This window comes from Melitaea cinxia, chromosome 4, assembly GCF_905220565.1.
Source record: "Melitaea cinxia chromosome 4, ilMelCinx1.1, whole genome shotgun sequence".
Lineage (NCBI taxonomy): Eukaryota > Metazoa > Arthropoda > Insecta > Lepidoptera > Nymphalidae > Melitaea > Melitaea cinxia.
The window spans coordinates 10,953,496-10,980,410 of record NC_059397.1 but is presented as its reverse complement, the minus strand read 5'-3'; the positions used below and the strand labels follow the sequence as shown (position 1 = coordinate 10,980,410).

The following is a 26,915-nucleotide window of genomic DNA, read 5'->3' as shown; positions in this document are numbered from 1 at the left end:
TCAAAGACGAATGGAAAGCCTAAGAGTCACGGAACAAAGTCAGAGAACATCTTCACAGACAGTGAAAATCCCATAGCTCTACTAAAACGTCTAAATCCAGGATTTAGAGGAAAACCATACAAGATGCGAGTAGACAGCATGACCCCCGATATCAAGCTCAGATTTCTGAACTATTTTGGTACCAGGCATTGCGCTCAAGCTTACATCGATTCAACTAAGCCCGAAAAACAAGAAGAGGAGATAGACACGATTTACATCAGGCAGATAGAGCATATGAAAGATTTTTTCAAAAACCAATATCCAGCTTTTTAAGCGACCCCTTCAAAATTCGAAATTGACTCGCATGTTTACTTGAATAGAGAGGAACAATAATAATCAACGTTAAGATCAAATGTTGTTGCGTTATTACAATGCCTGGTAAGGATTTAGATTAAGAACCGTCGAATTATCTAAGGTCAAAATTTGTCCGTTTATCGGCATAATTTCGTTGCAAAAAAAATTACCCTAACCTATCTAACTTCAAAATGACGGTTCTTAATCTAAACCCTTAACAAGCAAACAATATACGAAGAAAGTACACAGACGACAGAATCGGAGGTGATGACATGGCAGGCTAAATACGAGGTTGAACTAATAGCATCAGAGCATGCTGTTAATGGACACACAAAATTCATCCCAGATGAACTGTGTGGTAAGAGTAACAAAATAGAAGAAGTCCCAACTTCAAACGAAAAAGCGATAGTTTACGTTCCACCAGGCTTTGTTAAAGATCCGTTGAGCTAACGCCAGCAAAAACGGATACATTCTTGTGGATACACATAATATGAGGATTCCAACTTGGGATAAAATCAAGGAAGTATTAAAGACGACATCCGTTATCACCGACGACTACAAACTCATACATAAAGAAGCACCACTTTTTTCCGCCAAATATGACATCTTCGCAACAAGTCAGAAAAGAGTTATAAATATTTAATGTTTAGAATAATAATCTTAATTGACACTACTTTGATAGAATATAATAATCTTTATTGTATTATAGTAGTTACAATAAACAGCTATTAAGTATTTTTTTATTACTACCCCTATTGAAAAATTCCATTAGGATCCCACTCAAAAGTAACAAAAGCCACTTATATATCAATAGATATTTATCGGCGAATGAAATGAATTTTTCAATAGGGACTTTAATTTATCAGTAAAGAAAGTGTGTTAAATCATGACCAAGATAAAATTAAAATTGTAAATTGACTATATATATAATATTAACTATGCACAAACTGACAGAGTTTATCTACATTAGGTGTGTTTACTTAAAAATTTACACAAAAAGTTATGTAAATATGTGATCTGAATAAGGGAAAAATATGAAGGTATGTACCTTGTAAGTAAAATTTTATAATTTTTATTAAGTATATAAGAAATATTATCTCATGTTATGAAATACAATTTGTTATAATATTTATCGGTCATATCTTATGACCAAGAATGAGTACTTAAAAATTAACATTTTGTCGTTGTTTACTTACATGAGAATGTTAAGGGTCACATTGGAAAATTCATTATTACATACTCATAATACAATAAAAAACTTAATTGTCTTATAGTATTTTATTCAAAACTTTTTAAGTTATAATTTATTTAGGCTTTTATTTTATAATAGTATATAGTAAAATATTTCAAAATTGAGATTACAGTGTACATTTTAAATTAAGAGACAGACAACCATTTGGTAAAGTGGCAGTTTTCAGAGCACAGCCTAGCCACAGCCAGGAAACAACAGTAAAACTATACAAGGATAATGATATGACAAGGGTTATCTTGATATTGACCTTCGATGATAACTACAGGAACAAAAAACATCTTGTTTTATTTATCATTTTTATATACCACTCAAACAAAATAGTAGCCATTTTTATTTATTTAATATTTATCAAGTATTTTTACACGCTGATTAATCATTCATGATGCTTTGGTCCGTGTGATTTATGATTGCAATGGTCACAGCACTGATTTGTGGCTGTTGCTCTGGCAGTTGCAGGTTCAATCCCCGCACATGGCAAACATTTGTACTAGCCATACAGATGTTGGTTGTTGCCTAGGCATTTGTGCTTGTATATTGTGTGTGTTACCGGACCCCCGACACAGGAGATAATCCTACTGGGGGCCGTTGAGTGTGAAGTGTTTATTTATTTATTAACAAACTTATTTTTTTTTTGAGTAATCTAACAATCCCTTCCTTACTAGGAAATAAGACCACTCATGTGACAATTTAAATGGATATTTGTTAATCCCCTTTATTAGTTAATAGTATTATACTAAGATTAGATAACAAAAAGAATATTCAAGTATTAACTATTCATACAAAGCAGACATAATCTTTTTTTTTTTTTTAAATTAAAATGTTAAATCTATAGTATTTTAATTCACTTCTTCTTATTTCTGACAGCTTTGGTATTCTACTAATTTTATTTATAATTATAATAATAAAAAATTGTGACAATTTTTTTCTGATATCATATCACTGAAATTAAATGAAAATTTTGCTGAAAAAATCGTAACCTTCATCAATGTCAATGCTAATTGTTTTTCTACTACAATGCGAACCAAATGTTTACTACTGTCACACACGATTCTATATGAATTTGTACTACCTTTAGATACAAAAATAAATTGAATTATCTCAGAATGATACATCATTGATTGAGTGGAACAGCAAAATAGTATCCCAAATTGGCTCCTTTTCTCTTTGAGTAGTGTATATTTTTGTTTTTATGTTTAGTACAATATTTAAAATGATGATAATAAACTATGCATTTGTTGAAATCATAGATAAATAACTTGCAATTAAAATTTAACTATTAAGGGTCTGTTTTACCAGTTGTGGATAAAGTTTATCCTCTACGTAAGTTACGAATAGACTAACACCAGGAGGTAGCATAGGCTATTAGGACCTGTTTCGTCTCAATTAGGAACTGCAAGTTTTAGATTCACAATTGCAAATAGAAATATACCATAAATATAGTGGAATTCATTGGTAAAAAATAATAGTATATCATAAACTTTTATCTATTGGATACTGTTATCTGTCAAATAGTATTAACAGCAACCACTGAAACAGGCCCTAAGGCGGCTATTTCAAGTACATGAAACACATTATTATACTAAAAAGTTGTGCAAGATATAAAGCATGTTATATTAATAGGTGCTTTCGAATATTTCAATGATTAGTAAAGGCTTGTTTTTTTCATTATTCGTAAAAATTCTTCTTGGTTAATCTCACCATCGCCATCTCGATCTGCTTCATCTATCATTTCATGCAATTCTTCATCAGTTAAATTCTCACCTAGTTCTCGTGCAACTCGTTTTAAATTTTTAAATGATATTTTTCCTGGAAATCATTTAAAATAATCGGTGAACCAATGCATAAAAAGTTAAAGTAGTTAAAATATTTAGAACAAAAAATGTGACTCGCCATATAACAACCTTTATAGAGATATTTATCATTATCAAGTTTTCTGAAATCTGAATTGTAACATTTTGTATTCGTCCTGCCAGCTTCTTTTATATAGGAGAAGGAGTTAGCTAAATTTATCACACTACTCCACTATGGGTTTGCAAATAATTTTGTAATTTGTTTGTACTTTCATTTTCATTATACTAAAAATCTAATTTACAAACACAACACACACTTAAGTCAATTTAAATATTATTCAGCATCTACAATTATTGTTTAAGATTTATTCTACTTATGCCACTTTAATTAGTAAATAGTAGTAGCAAAGATCCCTCTAGAGTACAAATACATATAATTTTTTACTTTTTAAAATAGTAAATAAATAAAATAAATAAATATCTACACAATACACACACAGTCGTCTGTTCCTAAAGTAAGAAACTTACTGCTTGTGTTATAGGTAACAGCCGACTGGTATATAGCTACATATTTGTTTTCCGATAAACATACTTATAAATAATACATATATAAATATTTATATTATACCCAGACTCGGGATAGGAATCGAAGCCATAACCCTCGGAGCAGAAAACAGGGTCACTACAAACTGCACCGACGGGCTAGTCAAGTAGTAATAGTACAAGTAATGCTACATTTACCTGTTTCATCATCATCAAATAACTTAAATGCTTTCATTATCTCTTCTTTTGTGTCCTTTTCTGCCATTTTTATAGTCATTAACTCTAGAAAATCTTCAAATGACACTTTGCCATCGCCTTTATCAATTTCTGCTACCATTTTTTTTATCTCTTCCTTTTTAGGTTCAAAACCAAGAGCCCTTATAGCGACTTTTAACTCTTTTGTATCAATTTTTCCTGTATTTTCAGTATCAAATAAATCAAAAGCTTCCTTTATATCTCTTCGTTGCTCATCAGACAATTCGAACTTAGGCCCCGATTTCTTACGTACGCCACCCGGTGCGGCATTGCTAGTATTTACATTCTTTTTTTGAGAATTATTTAAAGTAGTTGTCTAAAACAAACGTTAAAAATTTATTTTAAAACAACTCTGTTGTTTTTGTAAGCAAAATTACACTACCAAACAAATCGATATTTTTGACGAATGTTTCTTACCATTATTATACTTATACGATTAGGAGAAAAATAATACTTGTTCAATAATACTGCAGTAAATAATTTTTTAATTAATTTAATGAAATATACCTAACTTTTGTTTACCGTTTGATATTAAACAATAATCAAAATTCAAAACTAAAATTCGAAAACTCGCGCAAATGTCAGATTGACAAAACACAAATAGAAGACAATAATTTACCCCGGCTGATTTTTTTTTATGAGTGCTCCAGATACAGATAGTCGAATATTATAGGCCAGCAATTTTAACTATAGATTAATCTATTTCATATTTACCTATATATAGACTTCATTAAAATAATTTAAAATATTTAAATACAGTTTGGCATCAAATAATAAAATGGCTCTCAAAAATCACTTCTTTAATTATAGCATTAAACACTGTGACGTAATCATTACATAATATAAAACAAAGTTGCTTCCCGCTGTCTGTATGCTTAGATCTTTAAAACTACGCAACGGATTTTGATGCGGCTTTCTTTAGTAAATAGAGTGATTCCAAAGGAATGTTTATATGTATAATACATATACATGCATAATATAGTACAGAAACACTGATAGTTTTTGCAAACATGCGAAGCCGGGGCGGGTCGCTAGTATTACGATATTTTTAAATGATGGCATAACAACATATGTTGGCCAACATATGTTCCTATGCCATAGTTCATATGGCACAACCATATGTTGGTAAGCATAAGCGTAAGCATAGCGTTGGTAAGTTTGTATAAAAATATTTTCTAGTGTTTTTATTGTGACTTATTATTCTGTGTGCTATTTAGATGTGACACAGGAGCTATTTGGTAAATTGGAGCGTATACAAAATCTTGCTATACGCTTTATTTTTGGGTTGCGTAAATATGATCGTACTTCCCACTTTGGTACTAAACTTAAGCGGCTCCCTATCCACCTTCGCCGTGATATGCACATCCTTTCTTTCCTATATAACATACTCCATGATCAAAAATCTCCTCATTACCTTCGATCCAGTTTCATATTGCTTTCTACCCCCACCCGCTCTAGGCGTTCTTGCATAACAACAATGCTTGAAGTTCTTAGACATAACACCAACTTCCGATTAAATTCATTTTCTGTACGCGCTGCTAACCTTTGGAATAATCTTCCAAAATTCATTCAAGAGAGCTCATCGCTGTCCACTTTTAAAAACAATCTTAAGACCTACTTATCTGCTTTCCAAAATCAGTACAGATGTATGAGATGTATATATGTAATATATTTATACCTAATATGCCTAACGACCATTTTATTTCTTAGGGCCTGTTACTGTGAGGTAATGCTACAGATATTGACTGTAGGGTAGGGTCACCTAAGATTGCGCGGGAGGTAAGACTGCGCAATGCTAATATTTCAAAACATAGACGATATCTGTGCCTAGCTTCAGTCGTATTTTGTTGCATACATATGAGTGGTTTTCGGTCACCAACCCGCCTGCCCAGCGTGGTGACTATGGGCAAAACACATGAGTTACGAGTCACGTTATTTTTGGCGTAAACTTGTGGAGGCCTATGTCCAGCAGTGGACTGTATAGGCTGTAATAATGATGATATGAGTGGTTTTGCTGCGATAAAAAAAAATTAAAACAGTGGGATATCGGATGTGCTAGGTAAGTTTGAAGATAATTATTGTAACTAATGTTAATTTTAGTCATTTTGAAACTGTGGTCATGTCTGATTAAGCCAAACTTCAATAAATCTAGTTATCGTTTTTGATCAACAAATTCTACCTACAACGCTGCCTGGTTGCATATTTTACGCCTCTACTCAAAAGATGGCATTGTCAGTCATGTATTTGCATATTAAACGATTCCCTAAGACTGCGCAGAGCCAGAGTCCTTAAAACTGCGCGCGCAGACTTACCTACCCATACTTTTAAAATGTATTTTTCTTTGTTTTTATTTATTATCACAATGAAAATACGTTTCTCAATAGGCATCTTTCGCTGAGACGTCCCACTTCTACAAGTATTGCCAGAGTAATAGGCTTTAACAAACCTCGATGTGACAGGTTCTACAAAAACCTCTCAGAATAATGGATAAATACAACTTTCCTCCAACTTCTATTTATAACGTGGATGAAACCAGGATGTCCACTGTGCCTAAAAATCCTTCAAGCGTCAGAATAAAAAAAGGAAAACGTGTCGTTGACAAAATATCAGCGCTGAAAGAGGGATCAATGTTACAGTGGTAAATGCGTCGAGTCCGACTGGACACTTTATCCCTCCAGCTTTTATATACGGTCGCAAAAGAACGAAATCAGAACTGCTTGATAGTGCTCCACCGGTATCTATTGGGATGGTATCTGATTCCAGTTTTATTAATGGTGAACTTTTTTAAAACTGGTTAACTCACTTTAAAGATCATACAAGGCCAATAAATTACCTTATTATCTTAAAATATTATTACCTTAAAAGCTCGATTTCTCCATGCGCAGTCTTAGCGATCCTATTGCGCAATGTTACCCACCCAGAGCAGGATTACATAGTTGTTAAAGATGTGTGGACTTAGTGACGCTGTATTTTATGCAACGTGTTACTAATTTTGTACTAAAACACAGTTTATATATTATTTTTCAAAAGAGTAACTGCGGAGTTTCTTACCGATTTTCTCTGCAGAATTTACATTCAGAATCGGTGGTAGCTTTACTTTCACAAAAATAATAATTTATTTTTAAGTTTTAATTTGTAAAATGACGATTCGAAAGTGCTCTTAGGGACTATTTGAATAAAGCTGTTTTTGATTTTGATTTTATGTTTTATGTATGTAGATGTATCTGTGTATGTTTATGTATGTGTAGTGTATGTATTTTATATATTTTTTATCATCCGTCTATTTCTGCGCTTTTTTGCCCCGTGTTCACATTATCTCTCAAAGCCATCGGTTGACTGAAAGAGATCTCTTTTAGAGATAAGTTCGCCCTTGCCAACTTCCTATATTATAATGACTATTGTAAAATTTACTTACATGATTGCGCTGCTAATCAGGGAGGGTACAACCCTATGGAAAAAATCTCATAAAACATGCAGCACAAATGCAGACCAAATTCTCATACCGAGTTATGAGTCTATCATATCTAATAGACCATTAAGCCGACGTTATTCCCACTACTGTAGTTGCCCGACCTGTGTATGAGACCGTGATGACTTACGAGGCATCATATGTTCCTTGTGAGCGCCTTCTTTCAATTGCCGGCAACATCGCAAGTGATGAGCGGAACCGCTTGAATCCCATTAGACTTGACAGACTGTTGTTTTCAAAAGCTTAGATATTACGCATTGTGAACTATAAGGTATATTATCTATTTTCTTAATATTTTAATGTAACAAATACATTTAGAAAACAAATGTCTTCTTTAACCTTTTGACCGCCGTAGTCACCTATACTTGACAAGGGCTCGCGAGTCCTGTGCGCCAGCGACGTCTATAGGTGACAAAAAACCCGGACCACAAAAATATTAAATAAAATTATTAAAAAAATATTTCTAATATTTTAATTCAACATTTATGAAAATAGAATATCCCCGCAACATTTGAGTATAAAAAACAAGTCTTTTAGAGCTACACGTACTGAGAAACATTGAAATAAAAACATGCATTCTTATTCCACGTAAATGATATGTCCAGAACGCCGAAGTCGTCTATAGTTGACCGCTAGGGATGTGACGCAAGAGGTATAAATAAATAATAAATAAATAAATATTTACAACATACACACACGGTCATCTGTTCCTAAAGTAAGCAACTTAATGCTTGTGTTATAGGTAACAGCTGACTGGTATAGCTATTTTTTTTTTTTTTTTTGATAAGCATACATATAAATAATACACATATTATACCCAGACTCGGGGTTGGAATCAAACCCATAACCTAGTCACTACAAACTGCGCCAACGGGCTAGTCAAAATGGTATAGATAATTTATATATTCTTTATTGCACTTTAAAAAATCATAATTACAAGTCATTTTTGCAATTAGCTCTTCAAAATTCAACTCAAACGGGTTATATTTTCTATAAATAATTTGATATTTGAATAAAACAAAAGGTAAAAAACATAAAACTATCATCAGCTAACACATAAATAACAAATGAATAAAAAATCAAATCAACTAAAATCAATCAAATCGTCATAATAAATCTGATATCTCAAATTTGGCGCATCTCTAGCGCGTAGTCATTAATCCGTTCTCTACACGCCGTTGTCAAGTATAGACGACACGCTGATGACGTCATAAGCGAATAGCGAGAAAACTAGTGAAGTGCAAGACGAGCGATACCTTAGAACATCGTCGCATTTTGGAAGGCGTCGATGATTTTAATAATATACAATAAAAAAAAAAAATTTTTTAATTTTTTTTATCTAAGGTTACGAGCGAAATTACGATTTTCTTTGTCATTCTCAAAATCATCTGGCAGCATCAATATCATCTCTAACCCCCACTCTCATAAAAGCTTTTTTTCTAAGACTCATGTCGTGTCGTGTATCGTGAAATATTTGATTTGAAATATTGCTACTTACTCAGTACTGTTTTAGTACTATTTGCTACCTAAGCAAAAAAATATTTAACGCATGTAAATATTTCTTTTAAACTAAGGCTGGCATCGACCGCGCCGATTATATTAATTTGCTTCATCGGATCAACTACTGACTTGGGGAACAATGGAACACGGGGCACTATGGAACAGTGTCGATAAAAATTTGAATTCTAAACTAATTCGTGTGGTAACGCTTCGACCAATTACAGCGCGTCCTGCGTCAAACGAGGACGTAGTTGAAATATGGCGGCGTGACAACGATGGAACTGTGAATAGAAAGATATTCCATTTTTAACCGACTTCCAAAAAAGGAGGGGGTTCTCAATTCGACTGTATTTTTTTTATGTACGTTACTTCAGAACTTTTGACTGGGTGGACCGATTTCGACAATTTTTTTTAATGGAAAGGTGGTGTGTGTCATTTGCTCACATATAAATTTCATTGAGATCTGATATCTACTTTTTGAGTAATCTTTGATAACGTGTAGTTACTTGACTATTTTTTCCTCGATCTACGTTGTATTACTCGTCGATGTAATTGAAGTCGGTTTTTTTTCGTTTGCGAGCAAACACAATTATTCTTGTTCAAAAGTTGAGATTTCTTTTCAAAGTACTTTCTTTTTAGTAAAAAAGTTTAAAGAATAGGTAAATGATATTTTTTTTCATTAATTTTAATCATTTTGTCTATTTGAGACAATTGTGTGGAAAGTTCAAAAAATAACCTAACTTTTTATAAAACTCGTTTAAAACGTTGGCCTTATAAACGTTATAACGGGGCACAGTGGAATACTGTTCTAATGAACATTAAATAATAAACTATTATCTAATAAGGTAATAATTGTGTTTGCAGGCAAACGAAAAAAAACTAACTTCAATTATATCGACAAGTAATACAACGTATGTAGACGAAAAAATAGTCAAGTAAATACGCATTATCAAAGATCAATCAAAAAGTTGTAATCGGGTTTGGATGAAATTTAAATGTGACTACATGATAAACATCGGCTTTCGATTAAATTAAAAATCATCAAAATCGGTGCACCCAGTAAAAGTTATGCAGATTTTCGAGATCTCATTATAAAATCCTGGTTTCCTTAGCATTGCATGGCATCCTTACCAACAAAAAAGAATTATCAAAATCGTTTCATAAACGACAAAGTTATCCCCGAACATAAATAAAAAAATATAAAATATATATCGAATCGGTCGAATTGAGTAACCTCCTCCTTTTTTGAACTCGGTTAAAAAATTACAATTTGAATTCGGTTAATTTTTTTCTAAATTACTTTTCATGTATATATCGATTCGATTCGAAATCGATATATAGCCTGCGGCTTCCTTGCGTGCGACACAGCACGTCTCTAAAGAGAGTTTCAAAACCGTAGGTCAGCTGCGCCGTAGTCGTCCAGTCGTGACAATGACGTCATGGCGATAGAAAAGAGTGTTGTGCTTTACTACGATTATTTTTGTAATGTTTGTTTTTTATTTATGTTGTTGTAAGTATATATAACGAGTGCAAGATAACACAAGAAAAATATTAAAAAATAAACCTTCCTAGATTATATAAGTAGTCATTTATTGCATAAAAACCAGCAAAAACAAGTCACTGTGTGGTACTCGATAACGACTCTTGGCAGCACTATTTTTTTCGTAGGTATTTTTGTTTATTTTATGCCTTGGCGTACAGGGCACGGGAATGGTTTTGAGGCGTGGCGGTCAAAAGGTTAATACCTGATCTGGTACTTTGATATGGTAATAAAAATATTTATTATGGTATCTTTCTTGTTTGTCGGAAAATCTATACTAATATTATAAAGCTGAAGAATTTGTTTGAACGCGCTAATCTCAGGAACTATTGGTCTAATTTGAAAAATTCTAAAAATTAACGCGTACATTACAAATTAACGATTACATTGTAAATACATACTTGAATAAAAACCGATTTTTTGAAATCGATCTTTTAGACCTCGATTTTTTTATGAATCGATTCATCAGATTACGATTCGAAAAGATTTAAAAATCGATCTTTTTTGGAATCGACATACCTAATTTTTTGTAACACCGTTTTACCTGTCCCTCATGTCTATCTTTTAAAAAATTAGTCACTTATAATGTAGAAATTCGAAAGCTATTTATACGCCTTTATATGCTCCTAATGTACACCATGATCCTTATTCTTTATTGCAGAATGAAAAAAAAATGCACGCGGAATTATTCATTATTATTACCCGTGCAAAGCCGGGGAGATCCGCTAGTATACATATATAATACATAATTTACTTAAAAAATATTACTTTCAGAAGAAATTATTATATGCTAAGGGCTCACTCTGGCTTTTCACAGGTAGCATATTATGATTACGGTTGTCGCATCAAGCGAATCTTGTCATAGAATGATACACCACCACGTTCCACGATAAATTAATATTTTTATAAAAAAAAAAAACACTCGGGTTACAGAAATTAAATTTCTTTTATTGTAAAAAAATCTCAAATAAATATGAAAATTGTCATTGAATAAACGTTTCACGCTATGGATCAGAGATTATAGGTATCGGAGGACACACGGATATTGAGCACTCGGCGACAAAGTGAGGGTCGCATTGCGCAGCGAACAGGGGTCGTAAACTTTTTAGTTTGCGATTCATGTACGACCCACTCGAAACCAATGAATTTTTTAGTATGTATATGAAGTAATGATTTATTTATAAAATATTAAATAATATTGAAATGAAATAAAAAAAATAAGAAAATGAAAGAAAATAGTTAATATGGTATCAGTCTATGTCTATAAAATCACGAATACCAATGATTTACAATATGAGTATTAGTAGTATCCATTTAGTTATTGGATTTTTAATAGTACCCAAAATTGATAGCCCCTGAGGCAAGGAAAACTAACGAATCACGTAAGACGCACTGTTAGCAGTTTTCATTGTATGACAATATGATTACCTCGCCTCTGTGCCTCACTTGCCACCAAAGACCTAAAATTCGTTTGTACGCAATTTGAAGTTTTCTCTCAATATCCGTGACGATAACTGTACAAATAACTTAATTATGGTGCAGATGGTAAAGTTCCAACGGACTTCATAAGGTGGTAGCAGTGTGGAAGTCGACTCCTGTGGCCTATCTTCTGCAACGTAGCAGCAGCTTGAGCGAGCATACCCGCTCTCTCCCCCGGCGCGGCGAGAACTGCGGCTGGCAAGTGCTTGCACGCCATATATAAGGCCACCGCCCGTTCTCCTTCACCTCCTCCACCTTCGAGCGCTCGCTCTTTAAAGAAGATAGATCCAAATTATATATTTTGCAATCGGTGAAGCCCGGTCGCTCATAAAGCCACCTGATATATAGCTGTATCCAACATATATAAAAGTTTATGATTTATTAAATAGATCCTGAAAGGCTTAAGGTTTGTTATAGTTTTGTCCAGCTGATAAAGACTATCACTAACATCAGTAAAACAAGCACTGAAACCTATTTGCACCAACTATATTGACAAGGACTTGTAAGAGTAGAATCGTAGATAGGATAGTATAAAAATTATCATAAGCGCCACGGTCGCTTAGACCGAATATAAAATCATCATGTCAAAAATTTCAATCTAGCGGGTACATCGTTCCATAACTTAATGGGCTAGAGCGCCGACACGGTCAGTCGGAGATGCAGGTTGGATCTCCGCTGGAACGGTCGGTTTTTGATATGATATTAAAAAAATTTTATAAAATAAAAGTGCTACCTTTTCCACATATAATTGAAGAACGATTCAACCGCGGGCGTAGACTGCCGTCTAGTAGTTGCTGCGTCCGACGAGGAGCCGCACCCGCCATCATACGGCAAACCGCTGAATGCAAGAAAACTCGCGATGTCACCCACTGTAAGAATACAATACAATACATAATAAAGATACTCCTAAAAATAAGTAAAATTGAGTTCTATTGAGGTACCTCAACCTTACAGAAGATCACAGCTAAATAATACCGCTATTAAGTAGTTCCTGTGGTGAGTCAGGTGTCAGAGATACGTGGTAGGGTCAGGGGTTAAGTTCGGCAACAAGAGGGTAGTTCGTAGAGTCAACTTACAGGTAGAGTCTGAGACAATCTCCGCAGCGAGTGCAGGTCGCGTTGGAAGGCTCCCAGGTGTCGCGGTGAAACGGGTGGCGTGGAGGGGGCCCCGGGTGGGGCCGGGGAGGGGCTCCTCGCCCCTCCCGCCTCCCACACCCCGGCACGCACCTCCAGCACCCAGTCGCAGCACAATACTTGCATCAGCTACAAAATACGACATACAAATCACTTATTTTAATATTCTCGATGACACTTGTTTTCATGGTATAACTTGAATCTCTAAATGATATGAAATTAGAAAATGAAAACACATCAGCGTATCGCAGTCCAATGCTGGACATAGGCCTCATGCCAGACATTATGGCGCGAACTCATGTGTTTTGACTTTTGCCCATAGTCACCACGCTAGGCAGGCGGGTTAGTGACCGCAGGGCTGGCTTTGTCGCACCGAAGACGCTGCTGCCCATCTTCGGCCTGTGTATTTTAAAGTCAACAGTTGGATTTATATCCCGCCATCTGTCGGCTTTATAAGTTCCAAGGTGGTAGTAAAAGTGTGGTATGCCTTATAATCGTCACAAAATAAGAGGCCCGATTGGACATTTGGTAAATACCCTAGAACGTAACTAGGTACAATACTGTAAGAAACAAAGATGTAAAGAATTATTAATAACATGTGTTTTTAAAACATACGTACATTTTTTTGGCGCGTTAAATAATATGATAGAATATATTGGGAGTATTCTTTTCGCGCTTTACTTTATAGTAGCATGCAATTTCTAATTACTACGAAACGTTCATAAACAGTTACGTTCTAAGTATTTTTTTAAACACTAGTGCTGTACTAATTAATTACTGAATTTCATCAGCTTCATTCGATTTTAATCATAATTAAATGTTGTGTCGTGATCTTTACCGAAAAAAAGAGCTTGACGTTCAAAGTCGTAAACAAAATTTTGAATTGGCTAATAAACCGCGATAAATGTTTCATTATAAAATTCGTGTAAACAATATAAAAATATAAAATAAATACAAATTGACCTTTTGTACCATTGTATTATTTTAAATTACCTATAAAATTAAAGTTTAAGTTAAATTTCAAATCGATCAAATACTCATACAAACTTGAATCGATTTATCGTGAGTACCGAATACTGAGTTGTATGGTTACTTCGCTATTTACGTCCCGATGACATATGTCCAAACCTATTATTTTGTGACGACTATAGTCGCCTCTTACGACACTCATGGAACTGAGAGGAGTATGCTTTGTGGTTGATGCAGTAAAGAATGTAGCCACCCCCTCTCTTCCCGTGGGTGTCGTAATTAGAAATACGCCTACAACTAAATTATGAATGCAGAATCTTACTTAAACCATATTATTCATAATTCATAATTTAAGTTAAGAGGTACAAAAGCCATAATTATGCGAACTTTTACTAAAATCAGTTCAGTATATTTTGATTACCTCGTTCATACCAATGTTTTAAAATGAAATCAGTACAAGTAAAACATATGTTAAAAGAATTGTTTTAGGCACAGTTTTTTATATTGAAAATACTGACAAAAAGAAAATATAAAAAAAAGTCTTACCAATTCCAATAAAAATATAAGCAAGACTGCCAAAAGGAAAACGTTGCATACGATGATTGCAACTAAAGCGGGATTTGCCTTGTAGTAATATTGCACAAAATTCATTGAAGTGCAATGCAACTACAATGCACTCCCGCAATAGTTAATCTTCAAACTATCTTCTACTCGCAACAAAAATTTATAGGAAAAAAGTACAAAAATAAAAGATAAAATCAATAAAAATACATTTTACAAAACTGTCATGTGCAATGGTCATATAATAATTTTTTTTTTAATTATGATTTAAAATAATACATCATAATTATAAATAAGGACACTAAACTGATTGTGACATACCATCATAAGTTGTGTTGGTTTCCGGCAACAGTAGTAAGCTAGTGAGTCTGCTAGCCGGGCTCCAGCGATATCGCATACCTGTTATGCAACAAAAAATATTAAAAAATAATAACTTTGATATAAAAGCTGAATTAAAACAATATCTATCACAAATAAAAACATTTCATAATCTTCAATTTTAAATATAATATGTGTTTGTTTTATGGGCTGTGCATGTAGGAAAAAAAACTGCACAAAACGTTTAACGTTTTTAGTCTAACATTCCTGATAATATTCTAAATCGGGAAGTAATAGCTTTCGTAATTAATATAAATGTTCCTAGTTATAGAATGTACGTTAATAACATCCCAAGTTGCCTACTTTTCAGGCATAAATAAATATAGTGTTGCAGGAGAAACGTATCTCAGAGAATTACAGAATCAAAAAGATTTAAATAATTGTGTTTGCTCGCAAACGAAAAAAAAATCCGACTTCAATTACATCGACGAGTAATACAACGTAGATCGACGAAAAAATAGTCAAGTAACTACGCGTTATCAAAGATTACTCAAAAAGTAGTTATCAGATCTCGAGAAAATTTATATATGACCACATGATAAACATCAGCTTTCGATTAAATTAAAAATTATCAAAATCGGTACACCCAGTAAAAAGTTATTGCGGATTTTCAAGTTTCCCTCGATTTCTCTGGGATCCCATCATCAGATCCTGGTTTCCTTATCATGGTACCAAACTGGGGATATTCTCTTTCTAACAAAAAAATAATTATCAAAATCGGTACATCCAGTAGAAAGTTATGCGGTATAATACAACGTAGGTCGACGAAAAAAGCGTCAAGTAAAAACGCATTATTAGATATAACTCGAAAAGTAGTTGTTAGATCTTAAATAAATTTAAATGGGACCAATTGACACAGTCAAAAGTTCTGATGTAACATACATTAAAAAAAAAAATACAGTCGAATTGAGAACCTCCTCCTTTTTTGGAAGTCGGTTAAAAAGATAACCTAGATTATTCTTCTAACAATTTCTAGAAATAAAACATACCTTGAGTATGGTCTCCGATGTCCTTTCGATAGAGTGTTCATCTCTGCACTGAGCGAGGCTTAGAAGACCGCGTCGACTTTTGTATGCTGCGTGAAGTGCACTGAAATAATACCACAATAGATATTTTAATGTTTACATTACGACGGACAATAGTTATTAATATCAAATGTATAAACTATACCATGTTTTATAAACATAACCGTCATTAGAATTCCTAAGTCGCCAACTCGCCAATAGTGATACCATTGCAACCACGAAAACTGGTTTTTAACCGACTTCCAAAAAAGGAGGAGGTTCTGAATTCGACTGTATTTTTTTTTTTTTTTTGTTTATGTATGTTACTTCAGAACATTTGACTGGATGGACCGATTTCGACAATTTTTTTTTAATTGAAAGGTCTTGCGTGTCATTTGGTCCCACTAAAATTTATTTGAGATCTAAGAACTACTTTTCGAGTTATATCTAACTAGCGACCCGCCCCGGCTACGCGCGAGCGCAATGCTGATACTAAATATACTACAGAATGTCTTTATTTATAGTGTGAAGCTAGCTTATGACATGGTTATTAACATAATAACAACAACATTCAAATATGCGTCGTTAGATTACACGTTGTTACAGAATGCGTTGAAGAAATAAAGGTTCACTGCTCGTTTCCCGTAGGTGAGAGCGTGATAATATGTAGCCTATATTCCCCGACCCGACCCAGACCCGACTTCTTAATAATATTCGTGCCAAATTTGAAGTAAATCCATATAGTACTTTTTGAGTTTATCCCGGACATACATACAGACAAACAGACAAAAATTCTAAAAACTATATTTTTGGCTTCGGTATCGATTGTAGATCACACCCCAAGTATTCTTTTAAAAAAATATTTAATGTACAGTTTTGACTTTCCTACCATTTTATTATATGTATAGACAATGCGTTTTTACTTGACTATTTTTTCGTCGACCTACGTTGTATTATGCCACATAGCCTTTTACTGGGTGTACCGATTTTGATGATTTTTAATTTAATCGAAAGTTGATGTTTATCATGTGATTACATTTAAATTTCGCCGAGATCTGATTACAACTTTTTGAGTTATCTTTGATAAAGCGTATTTACTTGACTATTTTTTCGTCTACCTACGTTGTATTACTTGTCGATGTAATCGATGTCGGTTTTTTTTCGTTTGCGAGCAAATAAAATTATAATATTATTAATACAATACAAATACAATGCAATATAAATATACTTTATTGGACACTAAGAGGAAATTTTTAAATCTCTGGTTTTTTAATTTTGTGTTAACTTAAAAATTATTTCTGTTTTTTTTTAGCAGATTATCCTCAGTGGATGTTTCAAAACTGTGGGTCACGACTTCAGTTTGGACTAAAACTGATAAGTGTTTAAGTGCACATTTTCACGAGGCTGATGAATAAATGCAGCATGTGTAGAAAGAAATTTGAATATATTTAGATCCATCTATCAATTCACACTCCAAAATAATATGCTGTAAAAATATAATTAATTAGCTGAGTTAGGGCACAGCAGGATATGTCCTGCTCAAAATCTGGAGCAGCCTTACTAGGGGAGTATCCCGACCTTACAGAAGATCACAGCTAAATAATATTGCTTTCAAGCAGTATTGTGTTTCCTGGTGTTGAGTAAGGTGACCAAAACTCCTGGGGATTTGGGGGTAGGCTCGGCAAAACGATTGCGATGCTTTTGGTGTTGCAAGCGTCTATAAGCGATGGTAATCACTTACCTTCTTACTTCGTTACCTTCTTCTTCTCTAAAAACTAGTGTAGCTAGTGGTTTACAGATTATACAACCAAAACTGACAAGTCTGTTTTTGATATTTATTAAATGTTAATATTTATGATGTTAGTAATAAAATTCATTACTGCATGGTTATTATTGTGTTACTAGTAACCTTACAGATTAACCATAATTCTAAACTTAAAAAAATTAATTAATTACATAAAAATACATATAAATACCCTGGTAAAGGATCTTCACAGTTGGTGAGTTCCTCTGGCAACAAGTTCAGTTTGTCACCAATCTCAGTAGCATTTTTCGAATCAGCCAACAACCAGGTGGCCGCCACTCCCACGATATTCGCCCACCACTCCATCACCGGGTCCCAGCAACCTACACATAAATAACAATATCATTATGTTTTTTATTAAATAATCCTGTCAATTTTTTACAAATGTCGACACTATAGTCTACTCATATTCACAGAAAATGGTAAGTCATCGTTGTTATCTTGTTACCCATTTTAGCCACGCCCCTTGACCAATTAAATCAAATAAAATTAGCATGCCGTGTATATTGACCTGTTGAAGTAATCCCATTGGATGGGTACTGTTTTGGGTACGGATCGTGACATTTTTTGATGGGGGTTCACAAAAAATAAACGAAAAACTAGATCTTACCATTTATGTATTTCTATACAAAATCCATTGCGTCCATGCAGATTCACAACCATTCTAGGCGCTAGCTCCAAACACCAGACACGGAAAACAAAATCGTTTATTGCTTTCTTCACATCCACACAACCAAGGGGGTTTTGAAATATTAATTAGATTTAAAAACACGCGTAAAAGATTTAGTTTTACATTTTTACATTTTTTCGTACTACATTTTTGAATAAGTAGTAAGTACAATTTCCGTTCGAAGCATATTTTCAGTCTTCACACTTTTGTAATAAAAGATACACTGAATTGTTCCATTTTTTAACACAAAATGTCGCGCACAAATTATTTTTATTACTTATCTAAAACAAAAACTGCTAAATAACCGACGAAGCCGACACGTTTGTTTGTATACATAAGAACGGCAACAGCGCAGGCAAATAACCTTAGAGGCGTGTGGCACACCCCGCACGCCGCACGGCCGAACTTTCGGTAGGTACAGTAACGTCACACGTGAGCGGTGCTCCAGATTAGACTAATTTCTCATATTAAATTTTTTACTTCACGCATCGGTCTGTCTCTTTTGCACTCATTGAATACAGTGCTAGGCGTCATACTAAGCTTCGTTTCATTGGAACGCAATCACTGGCGCTCCGGTCATACAACTTAATACCAAATGTACATAATATTATTAATACACTATTGTATATGCATAGTATCATCATCTTCCTGCCCTTATCCCACTTATGTAGGGTCGGCACAACATGTTTTCCTCTTCCATTCCTCTCTATTATTCGTCACTTCAGTGCTTACTCCTTTCTTTCTCATATCCTCACTCACACAATCCATCCATCGCTTTTTCGGTCTGCCGATCGCTCTTCGTCCTTCGACATTCATCCCTAACATTCTTTTACCGACATAGCGGTCATCCCTCCTCATTACATGCCCATACCACGCTAACCTATTGCTCCTCATTTTCTCTGTCACGGGTGCTACTTTCTTGTATATGCATAGTATAAGAGAAATAATTTAATGAAGCATCTAATACTAGTAATATAGTATTTAATATAAAGAAATATGTTTAATATTTGGAGTGGGAGTGCAACTGCACCAGCGCTCTTTAGGACGAGCCACCTCTAGCTTTTAGATATGAGCTAATTTTAGGCCAAAAAGATAAAACGATGTATATAGTAAAAAACATATATAGTGTAGCATAGTGATGCACATATATTTTTTTATGTGGGAATATAATATGAACATAGAAATTTATTTTACTATAAATGTATAAAAATACCTGTATGGTGTGGAGCTTCTGTGGAAACGTCATCAGTGATCAATTTAACCATTTCCAGTACATCGCGAGTGTTGCTGCGTTCATCAGCGCAGAGAAGCATCTGGAGACTCTTCTGGAGTAATTCTAGGTGATATGCCTAATGAAATTTAAATTAAAATACTGATGTATACAATTATAAAATTTGATAAAAATTAAAATTTATGTAAAAATACACTTAAATATTCTGATTTGGAATCGTAAAAACACATTATTGTTTTATTATATTGAAATTAAAAGTCGTATATTTTAATATGTATATCACGTGACCTAAAACACGACACGCCATGATATGACGTCATACGAACAATAACAAAAACAAAGTTCTGTCAGAGCTGTAAACAACTAGGTACATATCTATCAACTTTAACTTCAAAGAGTAATTAGTTGTGCTCTTTCGTTAGTGCATTTCATTTGTACCTATTTATTTATTAAAATGCAAAAAGGTTTTGTAAAAGCAGATAGTACGAATCTGCCAAAAATTGATTCAATGATGGTTGCAAAGTTTTTTACATGTAACCCAGACTGCTGTTCCAGACTTGCCGAATTTCGGAATGTTAAAACATCTTTGTAAGTATTACTTGTTCTAATATACTGTTTTTTTTTTTTATGTAGGTATACTTAATTTAAAAAATAATGTTAGAAAGTGTTAGGTTATGTTTTATTCCTTATGTTACTGCCAAATTAAGATTTAATAGTTTTTTTTAGCTGTACAAATACTAGCAGTATTTGTACAGCTAGACACTACACACCGACACAACGATAGCTATTGTAATTCATTATTTTACACAAACACACCAAATATTTGTGGCTGTTAACGTTGAACGACAAAGAGTATATGTATAAGCATTGAACTTTTGATGTATTGAACGAGTTCGGTCTTTCATACGTCATACACGACTTTTGTTGCTAACAATATTACGTCGGTTGATAGCGTTTTCGAGGAAATAAAAAAGGTTTAAAATGTAATTTAATTTTATGGCATGAAAGCGTGTTTATTTTGCCGAAATATATATATTTTTTGTGGCTTTTTATAAGAAAATCAACATTTTGAAGTACTTTTTCGAGCATAGTGAAATACCCTATTGCTTATATAGACAATGATTTTTTTTATTAACTTGTTGGAAAAATTATTGATTGGTTTAATTAATATTATCTTATTGCTTAAGAACTAGGGTTTTGCTTCATATAAGAGAATGTTTACAGTTTAATCTACCACACTGCATCTATTCCAGAATAACTGATAATTTGCAACCAAACATAAGGTAACCAAACATATAGGTGCTTTTTTTTAACATGAAACATGTATTTTATATGTATGAAACATGTATTTTATATGTATGATAATTATGAGCAAGTCAGGCGCGAGAACAGCGCGTGCGCAGCGTGCGTGTGAGTGTGAGTGTGTGAGTGTGAGTGTGTGAGTGTGAGTGTGTGAGTGTGAGTGAGTGTGAGTGAGTGAGTGTGAGTGAGTTTTTTTTTTTCCAGAGGTATGAAAGAAACCTCTGGCGTCAACTTCCTCTTCCCCCACGGAACCGCCGCTAGGCATTACTTCGTGGAGGGAGGCTCCAGCTACTGCTCTTCCGTCATGCTGATGTCACGGGTTTTGTTTTCCGACCGCTTTCTTTCCAACCGACGGAGCTCCTGAAGAACTTCCGTCGCGAAAGCGCTTGTCGCCTGCCATGCTGCCTCCGACGATAGCATAGCTTCTATCAGAGACTCTGGCTGAATTTTCTTCGTAAGGACCTCTGACCAGATACTACGTAACAGGTCGAAACGAGGACATGCAAAGAACACGTGCTCCGCATCTTCACTGACTCCTGGGCAGGATGGGCATATCGGAGACATATCCCGCTTATATTTATAGAGGTATTCCCGATAGCACCCATGTCCTGAGTGTGAGTGAGTAAGTGTGAGTGAGTGAGTGTGAGTGAGTGTGTGGGAGTGTGAGTGAGAGTGGGTGAGTGTGAGTGGGTGAGTGTGAGTGAGTGAGTGTAAGTGTGTGAGTGAGAGTGAGTGTGAGCGAGTGAGTGTGAGCGAATGAGTGTGAGCGAGTGAGTGTGAGTGTGTGTGTTATGTACGTGTCGCTCACCCTCATGGCGTAGGCGAGCGGGTCGGTGGCGCAGGGCAGGCGCGAGAACAGCGCGTGCGCGGCGTGCGGCTCGTAGTCCCAGCGGCGCGCGCGCAGGTAGCGCTGGCCGCGCGCGCTCGTCGCCCAGCGCAGCGCGCCCGCCCAGCGGCACGGGCCCACGCACGCGCTCCGGCGCAGGTAGTAGCTGGAACACGACATGTTCTAACTGGGGGTATAGGGCTTTCCCTGAATACTGTTAGTTAATGGCTAAATTGATGACCATTTCTGACATAACCATTTATTTTTTAGGGACAATATAACATTTTCATTTAACATTTATATTAATGGTAACTACTTAATTTTTATATATTAGTTTTTATATTTATACAACTTCATTTTTGTCATACTTTTTAAGAAAAAAACAACAAGACACTAACAAAAAAACAGTTAGAATAACGCTACTAACCCACATAACCAATTTCCTATTTTCGGCATGTAATCTTTGAACACCAAAGCCGCAGTGACGTAGGTTTCAGCCAGTAGTTGCTTATTGCTTGTAACTTCAGCTAAGTTAACAGCTTGTAATGCTAGAAGCACTCGCTCACTACGTCCACTGTGGCTTGACAGAATCTCCAGTTGAGCGAGACGATGGGAGACTGTGGACACTTCAGCGGCCCAGTGTTGGGTTGCTCTACGTGCAGGGCTGTGAAATATCATGACATACTAAACTAAACATAATGATACGTGCAATTATCCTCGTATTTTTGGCATGTGATAAACTGCACATGTATTGCTTAACCAGTCATATCACAAAACCGGTAAAAAGGAAAAGTTAAATTAGTAAAGTTACTTAATAACATATATAACATAACACGATTAAATAGTGTAAAATAAATTTTTTATTAAGAATATTAACCTAAAATGTAAAATTAGCATGTAATAAAAACCGTTGGAAATGTATCAACAGAATAAAGCAGACGAGTAGGTTAATTTAATGATTGACTCTCAGGACTGGAATATTTCTAAAAACATAGTTTTTTTCCATAAAAATAAAATAAAACTGTTTATTGAAAGTAAGGACAAAATTATCATTTGTATTTATAGTTTAATGATAAATTTATAGTGACTTTACCTGTCACTCCATAAATCACCAGCTCTTCTCGCAAGGAAACCACCAAAAGGTGTACGTTGCAACACCTGTCGTAACACTGCAGCTGCCAATGCAGAGTACTTGGCATGGCCCTGTCCACCACTCGATTGAACACTTTTACCACACACAGATAATGCCTGATGTAGTTCTAAACGTGCATTTGTCAAGTCTTTCTGAAAATATAGTTTAAAAGTCGGAATATTTAATATAAATAAATATCTTTAACATTCACACACAGTTGTCTGTTTCTAACGTAGGCAAATTCATATCTGCATTTTAGGTAACAATCAACTGCCAATATATTTATTTTCTGTTTCTAAATACACACATACAAATAGTGCAAATCAAACTTGCTTATGAGGTCTGTACCAGATGTACCAACATTTTATTTTAAAGCGGGAAGAGAGATTCTGAGGGAGTATCAACAAGTTGGATTTAATCAGTTTTATTTTTGATACTTATACCCATAGTATTATATACTATAAATTACCTTTTAAATTATTAAAAAAAATAGTTCACCTTTTTTAAATAATTGTCAGCTAAACGCTTATGCTTGTAAAAAAGTCCAGCCTCTTTTGATTGTGATTTAGGGACTGAATCACCATAGACTAAGAGTTTAATCAGACATCCTCCAAGAATTACGAAATTGACGAGATAAATTAAAAATGTGTTGAACAACCATGTTCCCCATGACAAACTACTTAAACCTGAAAATTTATAAACTAATTCAATATGTTTCATAAACTTTTTTTATCTTTATATCAACTGTTTGATATACCACAATGTCAAGGTGAAAGAAAAAACAGCTTGCAGAACTGAACATGTTTTTTAAGAAGTTCTAAGATTTGTAGAGATCTGCATACAGAATGTACTATATTTTCTAAAATTTTAAACAAAAACTTAGTAAAAAAGATCAAAATGTTTTTGTCACAATTGATTTTTAACATTTCTAATTACTAGTAGTTTTGTATAACTAAAGTAACCTTAACTATAAGAGAAGTATAAGCTTTCTTACCACTGTCATCATCTGACAAAATTCTTCTTTGATCAACTCTTGTTGAATAATCATTAGACAAAGATTCAGACACAAAACCTCCGAAAAATGAGCTAAATGGATTGAAGGCAATAAGACCAACCATAAAGGCACATAAGGCTAATCTTGAATGATCACCCATACCCATAACAATTTTTGAGTATTTTTCTTCAACCTGTAAGAATTTCTTAGTCTATATATTAGGCATTTTAGTAATGTCTAATAAATCAAATAGTGTCATTAGTAAACTTTTTGACTGTCAATATAAATGAAAAAAATAAATAAAAAATTAAAAAACATGGGTATCACAGAGGAACACAAAGCATTCTTTGAGGTAATGAGGTGTGTCAGGATGGAACAGTACACAAGATACACAGTAGCAAGATTTACCTTATATTCAGGCGATGATGGAGAATCACTATCAATACCACGAGGAGAATGATATGGTGATGAGATATCACTGTGTGGAGGGGTGTATCCACCGTCAAACACAACATCCTTGACTCCTGATTTCTGACAAGCGAGCTTCAAAGCCATATTTTCTTGTTTCAATCTAGTATTTTGATTTTGCAGGTACTTTATATAGTCTATTGTTTTTCTTAATATTGCAGACTTATTTAACTAAAACAAAAAAATAATAATAATTAAATGGCAATCAAACATTTTAATATCGTAGAGAATTGCATGTTTTGTTTAATTCATTTTTGAATCACAGTCTTTTGACTGTAGTATTTTTTTTTTTTAAAATATTTTTTGTCTTTCTTGATAATATTCCATTGATTAGTGGACTGATTTTGATATTTTTTTGGTTAAAATGGGATGGATATCCATATTGTTTTCTAATGTTTATGCGAATCTCACTCATTATAATGAAAAAACTTTTTTCAGATTTTATCGCAATTTACCGGGTTTTTTACATGCCTGACATTTCTGATACTTTACAGCAAGCATAGTCACGGAAGGAACATAATAAGCAATAAAATCTGAAAAAGTTGTTTTATTATAATCGGATATCAGGATCATCGGGATCTAATGACAAAATATTGGTTTAACTAAGGAAATTACTAATGTTAAATTTTTTTTTAGAAAAAGTGCTCAGTATTAATTTTGTAAGAAAAAAAGAAAAATAATGGGTATATAGTTGATTGATATTTTTACCTTAGCTTCTTCGCCTACTAACATATTCTTAAGTTCTACGATTCTATCATTAATACTTGTTCTGTAACGTCTTTCAATTGCATTATGGGCGCTTCTCTTAACTTCTTTCACTTTAGGCGGCGATATATTTGGTGCTTGGTTTAAGGCAATCTTGTCACCATCGAGAACAAGGGGTATTCCAGTTGTTAGTAGCGTGGGTCCATTACTACTTGTAAAGAAGGTGTGTATAGGTTGACCCTCGTTACCAGATTTCGCACTTGTAATGATTCCTTGAGCCGCTCCTATAATATTTTATTGTATTAATAAAATTACACCTTCTAGAAAATATGTTATTTTATAAGTTCTTACAAGAAAAAAAAAACTTGTTTGAATATGTCATGTTTTTGTTTAATAAAATAATAATTAAAATAAAATACTATTATTATGAAATAGAAATATTTTATGTTACTGTTTATAATCCATAAACTCTTTTGATTGAATTAGTTATTATTTTTTTTAACTACTACAAAACTATTTTGCTCTATACTTACACCACATAAGTCATAACATCGGAGCAAATTACCATTAATGACAACCAATCTGATGGATCTAAAAATTTAATAAAAATAAAACCAATAGGGGTATCTCTAATAAAGTATGAAAAATAGAAGGCACTTCATAATTTACCTTGTACAGGGGCACTGGTATACATTAACGTCTGTGTTTCAGGATTGATAATATTTGATTGCAGTATCACAGGAGAAAAATTAGAATCACTTTTTATTATAACTGGTGTCACACCTTTTGCATTATTTGGTATAAGTAAAGGTTGAGAAGGCTGCTGAGGTTTAGTTGATTGATTTAGCTGCGGTACTCCATCTACTTGCACAAGTGACGTCCTTCCATTGGGTAGTTTTTGTAAGCTTCCGTGTGCTATGTTCACATATAGAGGGCTTTGGATCACTTGCTGCACTATCATTGGCGTTTGTTGTGGTTGCTTCTGGCCATTTTGCGTTACGTCTGGCAACGGCGTGTTTTCATTCTTGATATTCAAATTATAACCTTCCTCTCTGCCATATACACCCAGAACAGGGCTGCTCTTAGGTTGAGGTACTTGAACTTGTGGTTTTCTATTGCGGGGATGCTGCGATACCAAAGGATTTCCTGGCGTATTATAGTAGGGTGATAGCTGGGGTGATGAAATATTTTGATTGTATTTCGTGTCTATATTCAAAAGTCCAGGGTCGGGATCAACATAAGCAAGCTCTTCTTCCAGTTTTTTCATAAAATCTCCATCGCAACCGCTAAGAAAATCTGTAAAAATATATATGTCTGAGTCATAGTTGTTTTAATATTTAATGCCAATTAAATTCACACTACTTGCCTTCTATTTCAGCGATATCGTGAACATTAAATACATCATTATTTAAAAACGGTTCTTCAGGCTCCATACCGACCGCAGTAACTCAAAACAAGCTAAGTTATATTTTATTTGTGACTCAGAACACAATAATTTTATTTATTACGAACTATTCCACATTCATTTAATACTTGTTTACACTTATTATAGAACAATTTTCTTTTGGTATATTTTG

General features: G+C 34.0%; 2 protein-coding genes and 1 long non-coding RNA gene across 4 annotated transcripts; 1 reads left to right on the top strand and 2 right to left on the bottom strand.

The window, feature by feature from the left end:
* Nucleotides 1-523: 523 nt before the first annotated feature.
* On the top strand, nucleotides 524-20,104 carry LOC123670183. Of its 2 annotated transcripts, XR_006745879.1 has the most exons (3): nucleotides 524-1,384; nucleotides 12,916-13,032; nucleotides 17,519-17,580. It is a non-coding gene; the product is annotated as an uncharacterized LOC123670183 (long non-coding RNA). The 2 variants fall into 2 exon arrangements; XR_006745880.1 differs by lacking the exons at nucleotides 12,916-13,032; nucleotides 17,519-17,580 and adding an exon at nucleotides 19,952-20,104.
* LOC123670181 (caltractin) lies at nucleotides 2,266-5,059 on the bottom strand. The gene is made up of 3 exons (XM_045603690.1): nucleotides 4,591-5,059; nucleotides 4,117-4,489; nucleotides 2,266-3,391 (listed from the first exon to the last, which is right to left on the bottom strand). Exons 1-3 carry the CDS (start codon nucleotides 4,591-4,593, stop codon nucleotides 3,228-3,230), a joined length of 540 nt encoding a protein of 179 aa, XP_045459646.1. The 5' UTR covers nucleotides 4,594-5,059; the 3' UTR covers nucleotides 2,266-3,227.
* On the bottom strand, nucleotides 11,610-26,915 carry LOC123670182 (sterol regulatory element-binding protein 1). Its single transcript, XM_045603691.1, has 16 exons — nucleotides 26,705-26,915; nucleotides 26,008-26,634; nucleotides 25,342-25,622; nucleotides 24,574-24,804; nucleotides 24,166-24,358; nucleotides 23,670-23,857; nucleotides 23,133-23,323; nucleotides 22,467-22,703; nucleotides 22,022-22,205; nucleotides 19,894-20,029; nucleotides 18,183-18,333; nucleotides 16,192-16,291; nucleotides 15,146-15,223; nucleotides 13,238-13,423; nucleotides 12,895-13,030; nucleotides 11,610-12,431 (listed from the first exon to the last, which is right to left on the bottom strand). The coding sequence occupies exons 1-16, from the start codon at nucleotides 26,769-26,771 to the stop codon at nucleotides 12,214-12,216; spliced, it is 3,204 nt and encodes a 1,067-aa protein (XP_045459647.1). The 5' UTR covers nucleotides 26,772-26,915; the 3' UTR covers nucleotides 11,610-12,213.